Source organism: Hibiscus syriacus, unplaced genomic scaffold (assembly GCF_006381635.1).
Source record: "Hibiscus syriacus cultivar Baekdansim isolate YM2019G1 unplaced genomic scaffold, ASM638163v2 tig00000059_pilon, whole genome shotgun sequence".
Classification (NCBI taxonomy): domain Eukaryota; kingdom Viridiplantae; phylum Streptophyta; class Magnoliopsida; order Malvales; family Malvaceae; genus Hibiscus; species Hibiscus syriacus.
Window position 1 is genome coordinate 50,330 of NW_024061755.1, and position 11,034 is coordinate 61,363.

The 11,034-nt window shown below is 37.7% G+C and overlaps 4 protein-coding genes across 4 annotated transcripts; 2 read left to right on the plus strand and 2 right to left on the minus strand.

Moving 5' to 3' along the window:
- The first annotated feature begins 738 nt into the window (after positions 1-738).
- LOC120116199 (probable xyloglucan 6-xylosyltransferase 5) lies at positions 739-2,434 on the plus strand. The gene is made up of 2 exons (XM_039136770.1): positions 739-2,280; positions 2,385-2,434. Exon 1 carries the CDS (start codon positions 868-870, stop codon positions 2,242-2,244), a length of 1,377 nt encoding a protein of 458 aa, XP_038992701.1. The 5' UTR covers positions 739-867; the 3' UTR covers positions 2,245-2,280; positions 2,385-2,434.
- Positions 2,435-3,268: 834 nt separating this feature from the next.
- Positions 3,269-6,403, minus strand: LOC120116394 (protein NEN1-like). The gene is made up of 6 exons (XM_039136927.1): positions 5,919-6,403; positions 5,673-5,830; positions 5,343-5,389; positions 5,196-5,259; positions 3,750-4,471; positions 3,269-3,650 (listed from the first exon to the last, which is right to left on the minus strand). Exons 1-6 carry the CDS (start codon positions 6,205-6,207, stop codon positions 3,416-3,418), a joined length of 1,515 nt encoding a protein of 504 aa, XP_038992858.1. The 5' UTR covers positions 6,208-6,403; the 3' UTR covers positions 3,269-3,415.
- Positions 6,404-7,454: 1,051 nt separating this feature from the next.
- Positions 7,455-9,171, minus strand: LOC120116298 (pentatricopeptide repeat-containing protein At5g66520-like). The gene has a single exon (XM_039136840.1). It carries the CDS (start codon positions 9,154-9,156, stop codon positions 7,498-7,500), a length of 1,659 nt encoding a protein of 552 aa, XP_038992771.1. The 5' UTR covers positions 9,157-9,171; the 3' UTR covers positions 7,455-7,497.
- LOC120116495 (putative pentatricopeptide repeat-containing protein At1g74400) lies at positions 9,172-10,710 on the plus strand. Its single transcript, XM_039136997.1, has one exon. It carries the CDS (start codon positions 9,202-9,204, stop codon positions 10,615-10,617), a length of 1,416 nt encoding a protein of 471 aa, XP_038992928.1. The 5' UTR covers positions 9,172-9,201; the 3' UTR covers positions 10,618-10,710.
- The last annotated feature ends 324 nt before the right edge of the window (positions 10,711-11,034 follow it).

Consider the following 11,034-nt stretch of genomic DNA (forward strand, 5'->3'; position numbering starts at 1 on the left):
ATAATTTGTTGTAAGACAAATAATTTATTTAAACAAATAATTTGTTTAATTTTTTATCATTAACAAACTTTTATAATTCAAATACAAATTGTTGTAAGTTTAAATCATTAGAGACATTTGGTCTAATGGTTTGGGTAATTGGTTTATTAACCCCTGACATTGGTTCGATTCTGATTAAAAGCATGTTGGTCCCTTTATTTTCATTTCAATTGGATAGAAAAATAATTTAATTAAATAATTTAAAATTAATAAATAAAATCTTCCTATCATGTATTTACACGTATCACGTTCTAATTGAATAATTAAATTTATTTAATTGAATTAAAATAGTGACTAAATTGATAGAATATGTAAATATTAAAGACCAAATATATAATTATGCCAATTTTATTAACGGACATGTCACCACCTCTGTTAAAAATTAACGGCCGGTGGTTTGATTGAATCAATTAAATAGTTGAGTGGTCTGATTGATTCAATTGAAAGTTAGGTGGTCAAATTGATTTTTTACCATAGTTTAGTGGTCTCCCGTGTATTTTACCCTAATTTTATTACAAAATAATTAACTATTTAAATGATAAATTGAAAAAACGCATAAGCATGACGAGTCTACCAATTTATCATTCTGGATCAGTTCTTCCCCCAATTTTCCATCAGCTTCCTTCAACCATTCCTTATTTCTAGGGTTTTTAATTCTCATCAGTTTTCAATCTTCAATAAATTTTACTGTAAAAATAACAGAGAATTGAAGCCTTAATGCCAATGGCAATTGCTATCTGCGTATCATTTAGGGAGATTTAATTATTTTTATATAATAAGATATTAAAGAAGAAACTTGAATCTCTTCAAGCTTAGCGAATTACCTTTATGGGTCAAGATAATCTCACTCGCCAAAAGAGATATTCAACTGCCGGCGGTGGAGGTTTACCGATAAATAACTATGATGCAGCCGGTGGCGGAAGGAACCATGGATTTCCCGGAATGCCTCGTGGGAGACAGATGCACAAGAGGTTCAACAACATTAAGATCACAATCCTATGCGGCTTGGTTACGATCCTCGTCTTGCGCGGCACAATCGGCGTCGGGAATTTGGGGAGCTCAGAAGCGGAAGCCATCAACCAAAACCTGATCGAAGAAACCAACCGGATCCTTGCTGAAATCCGCTCCGACTCCGACCCTACCGACCCGGATGAACCTGAGTTCAATCCTAATGTTACATACACTCTCGGGCCTAAAATTTCGGACTGGGATCAGCAGCGAAAGGTTTGGCTTTCTGAAAACCCTGAATTCCCTAATTTTGTTAATGGGAAAGCTCGAATCTTGCTCGTCACTGGTTCACCCCCTAAACCTTGTGATAATCCTATCGGGGACCATTATTTGTTGAAAGCGATAAAGAATAAGATTGATTATTGCAGGCTTCATGGGATTGAAATTGTTTATAACATGGCTCATTTAGATAAGGAATTGGCCGGTTATTGGGCGAAATTGCCATTGATTAGGAGGTTAATGTTGTCTCATCCTGAACTCGAGTGGATTTGGTGGATGGATAGTGATGCTTTTTTTACGGATATGGTGTTTGAGATTCCATTGTCCAAGTATGATAAGTATAATTTGGTTATTCATGGCTACCCCGATTTACTGTTTGAGCAGAAGTCATGGATTGCATTGAATACAGGGAGTTTTCTGTTTAGAAATTGTCAGTGGTCGTTAGATTTGCTTGATGCATGGGCGCCAATGGGACCTAAGGGTCCGATTCGTGAAGAGGCTGGGAAGGTTTTGACTGCAAATTTGAAAGGGAGGCCGGCATTCGAAGCCGATGATCAGTCGGCTTTGATTTACTTGTTCCTTTCGCAAAAGGATCAATGGATGGACAAAGTTTTCATTGAAAATCAATATTATTTGCATGGTTATTGGGCAGGGTTGGTTGATAAGTATGAAGAGATGATGGAGAAATATCATCCGGGATTGGGAGACGAGAGGTGGCCATTTGTGACTCATTTCGTTGGCTGCAAACCCTGTGGGAGTTATGGAGATTACTCTGTTGACAGGTGCCTGCGCAGCATGCAAAGGGCTTTCAATTTTGCCGATAACCAAGTGCTTAAGCTTTACGGGTTTAGACATAGGGGATTGTTAGGCCCCAACATTCAGAGGATCAGGGACGACACAACGTCTCCTTTGGAGATTGTTGATCAGCTCGACATCCGTCGTTCATTGAATGGAAAAACCAAATCAAAGAGCCAGTGACCGAACAGGTATTAAACATGTCATATAGGTAATGTAGTTTCCTCAGGTGAAAAGCCAACTTCAGTTGCCTTACATTTCAACTTGGTATTTTCTTAATGAATTCAATGAAAAGTTATTGTTTTCATGTTTTATTCCTTGAGCAGCAAAAAGAGGGGAAATAACGTAGAGGGAAGCATAAATTGCCGACACATAGTCTTTTAGAATATTTAGTTTGCTATTATCATTTACTTTGATCGAATCATGTACTGTTCAGGTTCTCGTGTTCTACAGCGGAGTGAGATTTAGTGTCTTTTATTACTACCTCATTATGTTGGGATGAACAGCGCATTCCTGGCTCTGGTATGCATTTGCTATATTCTTGCAATGTTTTTTTTATCAGTTCATAACTTCTATATACTGAAATTGTGCCATTGTGTGAACAGTAATGCTAGAGCCATACAAGGTTTCATATTTGGTTTTATTTCTCGGGTTCGTTTTTTGAAAAATCGAAAGACTGCTCATTTAAGTGCAAAAGTTCCTCGAATATCGAATCGAACTTTTGTCATTTTAGAGGCTAAGAGCCACTACCTGAGGTTTTATCTATTTGTTCCTTTTGATGTATGCAAGAGCTAAATAAAAATGAATTTTCTCATATTTAAATTTTTCTCGAGTTCAAATTTTCTCAAATTCGAATCAACACATACAAACTCTTGAATTCAAGGTTGCTTTGCCGGCTCTAATTGTATTCAGATAAAAATGAATTAACATTAGCGTAAAGCTAAATTAGTTTTATATGCTTGTATATTTGATCTCTGCACTTGCCAAATATGACCTAATCTCGCATATAAAAGCTTAAATCATTCAACAATGATAGTATCAATCAAGAAGAATATTACTATTTTTCTAAACATATATTTAATGATGAATTATTTTCACTTATAATAAATATATTTAAATTAATCAAAACTCGATGTACATTATTTATGCAAATAAAATATAAAAATGCTGTATGTATCTTTGGTAGATTGCACAAATTTACAGCAGTGAAAATCAATCAATCTTTGTTTATTTCTTCTTTTCGTACAAAGCAATGAATGTGAGAGATCAATTCATACCTATGAGTTGGACTATAACATAAACAATGCTACTACATTTCTGTAAACAATGGATTGATCTTTGCCTTTGAACTCCACTAATCCGAAAGTATAACCAGCTTTTTCACCACCAGTCGAATGCCTGCCGTCCCCTGATAATCATAAGTGCCCAAGCTGAAGAATGAATCCACAAAGATCCCAGGTCTGAATAAGTTACCAAGCTCTGCAGCATCAATTTTGCTGAATACAAGCTTTTGCACGGTACCGGAGCTGTCCTTCTGATGAATCTCCGCAGCATATCGGGCGATGCCATCATTGACTATTGTGGGTATGCTGCCAGAAAGGAATCAAAGAATCAATAAAATTATTACAAGATTCAAGTGCTTGTCTCAAGCTGTCTAATTCTATTTTTGGAACACTACGAGAACTTACTTCAGTCTCACGGTTGGATTGTTGATGTACCGGTGATTCCTGCCCACGATAGGCTTCCATTCAGAACTGCTTCCACAATCTTCAAAGATTGTTTTTGCAGCATTGTCACAAGCATCTAGAATCTCACGTAAACTCGGAGAAGCATCGACTACGAAGCTCAAACGTGGCCGGCCAGCTTGACCAAGGAACTTTCCATTGACTCCAAATCGCACTCTCAAACAAGGACAAAACAGTTGCAGAGCAATGTTTTCATGAAACAGTCTTATTCGATGGGTGCCATGGTAATATGGGATGAGGGATGCACTGATGGAGCTTGGAGAAACTTCATTAGCTTCTAAGAACTCTGCACAACTGCTACTACCTTCAGCAATATCTATCTCCTGAGACTCGAGCTGAGTTTTTTCTTTCATAATGACATCTGATTGAAGGGCCTCGGTTTTCATTTCTTTTCTGAGTACGCCCATGTTGAAAGGATCCGGTTGAACCAGATTTGACACATCTGCATTTGCCTCTCCAGTGTGATGAGTCAGAATAGAGATTATAGGATGATGTTCACTGTTTCTTGGAGATGGATTTGAAACATTTTCAGGAGTTAAACTTGAAGAAAAGTTGTTCATGTTCGGGTTAGGCTGCTCGGGAGACGACTTGGTATTACTGCTACTTCTCGTTGGTATTGGTGAACCTGTTCCATTCGTCGTCAATATATCCGGGAGACTTGATTCCTGTAGATAAATATAAGATTTTGGTAAAAATTTAGATAATTAATCTCACAAAATATGCTCAATTTAACCATTTCAAGGATAGATAACTTGCAGAGCCACAAGACATTCCAAGACCACTCAAAATCACATCAATTCAAAGAAAACACAAGCAATTCTACACCCATAGAGCAATTATGGTATGTTTCCATATCATAAGAACACAGAAAACGTCTGTTTTGAGTTTAAAGCTCGGTTAATGTTTTTCCTAACTCCCATAGAACTTGCACTATATGAATATTTAAGAAGTTTGGTTATACACAAGAGGATCTGCACAATTCAAGGACTATACAATCAGCAGTGATGACAATATAAGCGCAAGCGAAAACTTTGGTTTACTTAATGGGAGAAAACAATAGGCCATTATTCAATGAAGTAGCAGACAATGGTAGAAAGCAGGAGCTGGGGTATATGCAGGGGATGAGATTTGCTGGAAGATCTTAAATTTTACACTTCCATACAAAGAATTTATCCAGATAACGTATTCATAAAGCACTATTCGATCAAAACTCTATGATCTAACACGTTTGAAGTAAAGGCAAGAAAGATATGGCGATTAAATTTGCGACTTTAAACTACAGAACTCAACCAAAAAAACCCATGGCTGTTGGTGGAATATATAACTCTTAAATTCATCATTAGAAATGACAGAAATCCCACTGCATTTGGCGCTCGGAAACTACCATACCAGGAACAAAACTGTAGCACAGTACTTAACAACTTCGAGGTTCATTCGAACATCGTCCAAGCTCCTGAATAATCATATAGCAGAAAGATCGTTACAAAGGTACATAAATTCCATCCAAAGGTGAAAAAAGAGTTTATTTTCATTTGCCTGTGTGTCTGCACTCCGATCTCGAAATAGTTTGCAAGAGTTGCCATCTGCATTCAAGATTGAAGAACATAAACATGTTATCGACCAAAACTTCATAGTAATCCCAAACTTACAAAGTGTTTTGTAAAAGGACCAGAAATCAAACCGACCGGACCTCTGATCATCAGTTTAACAGGCCGGTCCGGTCATTATTCCTTGCTTACAGTGCCTTTCATAGAGAATAGCACAAAGCTAGGAAATCAAATAATTAAGCAGTGATCTCCATATATTTTTCTTCATAATATTGGTAAAACAAAGCAAAGGTTTGTAATATGAACCAAGAAAAAATACCTTCATATTACCAGCTCTCCTTCCGAACCTTTGTGTCAACAACGGCAAAGAATCAATAATTCCCTTAGGCTCCGGCGCTGACCTATGGATCTTTTCGAACGCCTCCCTTATTCTCACGCAATCAAACCTCACTATATTATGCCCCGCCCAAACCCTTCCTACAGAATTCATTTAAAACCTTACTTAAAAGAGAAGGAAAAAAAAAGACGGAAAAGAAAAAAGGAAACTTGAATGTGAGATGTGCACCATGAAGAAGGTCGTGAACTTTGTCGGCGATCTCGGAGAAGGGAGGCGCCGAAACGACATCGTTCCGAGTGATGCCGTTGCAGCGCAGGGAGGAAGGGGAAACAGAAGAGAGATCCTCGGGACGGACCAGGGAGGAGTAGCTGTCGAGCTCAAGGAGCCTTCTGGGGCAGACTAAAATGGCACCAAATTCGAGAATATCGTAGCCTTGGCCACGCCGTTGAGGGACGGTGGTTTCCAAATCGAAAAAGCAGATTTCGGTTCGGCCATCGGACGTCGGGGTTGGATCCATTTCGGAAGAGAAAAACAAATTGTTCTGTTCTGTGTTGTTGTTAAAACTTGAAAATGAAGTAGGGGAAATTAGAGGGGTGGAGGCGCCAATTGCATGGATTAACCGACACTTTATACGACAAGGATTTATGCTTTTCTGGGTTACTTGGTTATGTGGGTTTCCTGTGCATGTAGGAAGAACACGTCTAATCTAAGAAACAGCCCGCCCAGGAAGTTAAAAGCCATACCTACACAAGGTATCATTCTTTGCACATTCAATCACCATTACCGCAAGCCATCCCTGTTTTCATTAGCTAGTTATGCCTACATCTTTTGCAACACTGTATTATCATGCATTTGAAATTGGTAATTTACACAGGAAATAAACCAACACAAGATTTTATTTTAAGAAATCAACTTATAAAATTGAAGAGGGGAATTTATAAAATTTAAAAAAATTATCAATAAAAATGTAAAAATATTATCTAAATTAAATGAGAATTTTAAATTTTTAGAAGACTCATCTCACCACTTTTAGTCCATCCCTATCATAAATAATAGTAAAATGAGTGAATATTTTATGTTCAAATTTAATATCAATTATTTATAATGTTGTTATATTATTGGTTTCAGTTTAAGAGATTTTTTCTAATCATGTATGATATACATATAATTGTATGTAATATATATATATATATTCTTTTACATGTGTAAGGAAGATTTATAATATTATTTAATAAATTAAATATCATCTAAATATATATATATATATATATATATATATATATATAATTTTATTTTTTAAAAGAGATTTTAAAGATAAAGTATAAATGTCAATATAAAGGAGTCTAGAAATATATGAGAAGAAATGATGCGTAAGGAGTAGCATTTGGAGGATTAAATTAAATAAAATATAGAATTAAATTATTAAAAAATATGAATTAAAATTACATGTGTATTATAAAATGGTTGATGAGAATGTGGTTCAATTTAATAAAAAATGATTCAAAATAAAATAGAAATTGAAGAAACAAATAAATCAAATATCAAATTACAAAATAAACAAATTATTTATCTAAAGCTAAAGACAAAAAAATAACATAATTTTAATATTTATTTTTTCGATTGTTTGAATTTTTAGAATTTAAACTAGATTTAAAATCAATATTTAAATTATAGATTTTAATAAACTCAAATAATTTTTTTTTTTTGAAAAAAAGTTTGAATCGCATCGAGGTTTACTGATTTTTTATTTTTTTAAAGTGCTTAAATAACACTGAATTCTCAGAGCCCTTACATATTACTCGACAACTTACATCGCTTCGGATAGGTCTGGCGTGTAGCCTTCGTGCTTTGCCTGTCTAGTGACTTGCCATAGGATTTCGTAGATAGAAGATGTGTGTTTCCTGCTGCTGCTGTCGCTTGCCTGGAAATGATGGATAACTCCATCAATTTGAACCCAACTCCGACCTGCGGGCTTTTTCATTCCCGATTCAATCATTTTTTGCCTCACATTAGCAACGTCGTGCCACCTCCTTCCGGTAGCATATACATTTGACAACAGCGTGAGATACCCCGCAGCATAGTCGGGATCAAGCTCGACATCAAACTTTTGGGCTACTCGAGAAGCAAGATCAACATTCTTGTGAATCCTACAACCGCCGAGTAGGGCACCCCATACTGCATCGTTTGGTTTTACGGGTATGGTTTCGATAAGATTCAATGCTTCATCCAAGAAACCAGCACGGCTGAGAAGATCAACCATGCAGCAATAGTGCTCAATCCTGGGCGTAATTCCACAATGTCCAGTCATTTGCGTAAAATAATGCCGACCCTCCTCGACTAATCCGGCATGACTACAAGCAAAGAGAACTCCTATGTAGGTTATTTCATCTGGTTTGACTCCCCTCTCCCCCAAGCTGATCATACATTCAAATAGAGAAATAGCTTCTTGAGCGAAACCGTGCTTCGCTAAGCCCGTGATCATATTTGTCCAAGAAACCGTACTTCTTTCCGGTATGTATCGGAGAACTTCATAAGCTTCCTCAATCAAACCACAACTAGCATACATGTGTATGAGTGAATTGTTCAAAGACACCAACAATCGCTGGTTTCGAAACAGAGCCGTCTCTTCGATGTATGAGTGAATCCATTTCCCCAGTTCCAAATCACCCAATTCGGCACAGGCCGATAATGCCGCCATTAACGCTACCTGATCCGGTTCCACACGAGCTCTCCTCATCTGATTAAAAAAGCAAAGAGCTTGCCTACACTTCCCATTCTTAGCAAACCCAGCAATCATCGTCGTAAACGATACCACATTCTTCTCTGGCATCTCATCAAAAACTCTACTGGCCATATCAAGATTTCCACACCTAATATAGCCAGCCAACAACGAATTCCAACTCACCGCATTTCTCTCTCCCATTTCATCAAACACTTTACGTGCATAACCAGTGTCATCACCACCGCCAGCAACTGCATACAAATTAATCAAATTTGTTCTCACAAACACATTGGAGCAATACCCATGAAGCAAAACTCTCCCGTGAATCTGCTCCCCTTCTCTCACCATCCCCGACCTCGCGCAAGCACTCAAAACATATGAATAAGTAAACCCATCTGAAATCTCCCCCGTTGCAACCATCTTCTTGTACAACTCAAATGATCTTTCAGGGATTGAAGTCCTAGAAAACCCTCTGATGATCTGGTTCCAGACTGTAGTACTTGGTTTTTCGATAGTTCCAAACAGTTTAAACGCCTGTTGGAGATTACTTGAAGTAGCATATAATGAAAGAAGGTGAGCTAGGATGTAATTTTTCTGGGAAAACCCATTAGTGATGATCTGAGTGTGGATTTGGGAAAGTTTTTTGACGATCTTGCGGTTCTGAAGAAGGGAAACGAGCTGTTTGTATAGAGCTCTGGAGTTGGATGGATATGGATTGGCGGGAAGGGTTTCTTTAACTAACATTTGAAAGACGAAAGTTGAACAAGACACAACTGGAAGTGGCTTTCGATGATGAAAGTACTTAAGAGGATTCCTTTATTCCAAACAAACCTGTCATTTGCAAGAACATATATCAACACGAACCTTAAACCACCCAAAGCGAACCAAAATCTTAAAAGATATCTCAACTCCAATTGCTACACCAAAGCCATCCTATTCTTTAGAGAATTACTAAGGCACAGTTCATCATCTATTGACAGCTTCTCTTTCCTTTTTGTCTTAAAAGCTTGCACCAAAAAGCCTTTCTCACTTGAAGGCAAACAGTTACATACGCAACTAATAAAATATGGGTTTCGCTCCATCATTCACCTGCAGACAGTACTTGTTAAATTCTACGCGGTATCAGGTAATCTTCTCGATGCACACCACGTGTTTGATGAAATATCCAGTAGGAATATTGTTTCCTGGACTACCTTAATTTCGGCTTATGTTGTCAACCAGAAGCCCCAAAAGGCTTTAGAGTTGTTCAGGAAGATGCAGACGCTTAATGTGGAAACTGACCAAGTGACACTGACGGTTGCTCTCTCTGCGTGTGCTGATCTCGGTGCGTTAGAAATGGGAGAGTGGATCCACACATACGTTAGGCGAAAACCGGAGCTCGAGGCAGACTTGAGCCTTAACAACGCTTTCATTAACATGTATGCGAAATGTGGCGAGGTACAAACTGCGAGGAAACTGTTTGATAGCTTAGGGGAAAAGGATGTGACAACTTGGACTTCCATGATCGTGGGGCATGCATTGCATGGACAAGCAAGTGAAGCTCTTGAGCTTTTTGGTGAAATGGAAGAAATAAAACAGAAGAATAGCAAGAATAAGGAAGAGGGTAACTGTGGAAGCTCGATAATTCTTCCCAACGATGTTACTTTTATCGGGGTTTTGATGGCGTGTAGCCATGGAGGAATGGTTGAGAAAGGAAAGGAATATTATCAAAGTATGATTGAAGATTATGGTTTGAAGCCTCGAGACCTTCATTTCGGTTGCATGGTCGATCTTTTTTGCCGAGCTGGGCTGCTAAAAGAAGCTTATCATTTCATTACCGAGATGCCTGGCCTGGATAATGCAGTGTTGTGGAGGACATTGTTGGGAGCTTGTAGCATCAATGGAGAAATAGAGCTTGGTGAAAAAGTTAAGCTGCAATTGCTGGAGCTGGAGCCTGGATATGTTGGGGACAATGTTGCAATGTCCAATATCTATGCTGCCAAAGGGATGTGGGATAAGAAAGTGAAAGTTAGAGATCAGATAAAGCAGCTGAGAAGGGCTCCTGGGTGTAGTTCTATCGAGGTGGCTAGTGAAATCAGTGAATTCGTCTCCGTGGATGATGATCATCCTTTAAAGGACGAGATATACGAAGCCCTCAACTACTTGACTGTCAGCATGAAAACATACGACTACTCTCTCCGAATATCCATCCTGTCTGAGTTTTGACCCCAAAAAATGTTCCAAACTGTAAGTCTGTGTGCTACATTATCATGATTGTGGAAGTAACGGATGTTGCAGGCAATAAATTATTTAAATTTCTGATTCCAATTATCCTTAATTGAATCTGCATTTCTGTTCTGCATCATGTATAGCAGGATTCATGCAATCTAACGAGTATATACAACATTCGGTTATACATTTGAGCAAAATTCTATCAAGTTGAGGGGTAACATACATGGAAATGTAAAATACAGATATCATACATTGGAGTCGATCTTCGGCAGTATAATCACACTGCCACTGCTTCTGGCCTTTTGCTGGTTTTGATTCCTCTAATAGCTGTTTAAATTGTTCGACCATAAAATTCATTAAAATGCATTGATTTATACGAATGAAAAATAATAAATAATACCCTCTTTACCT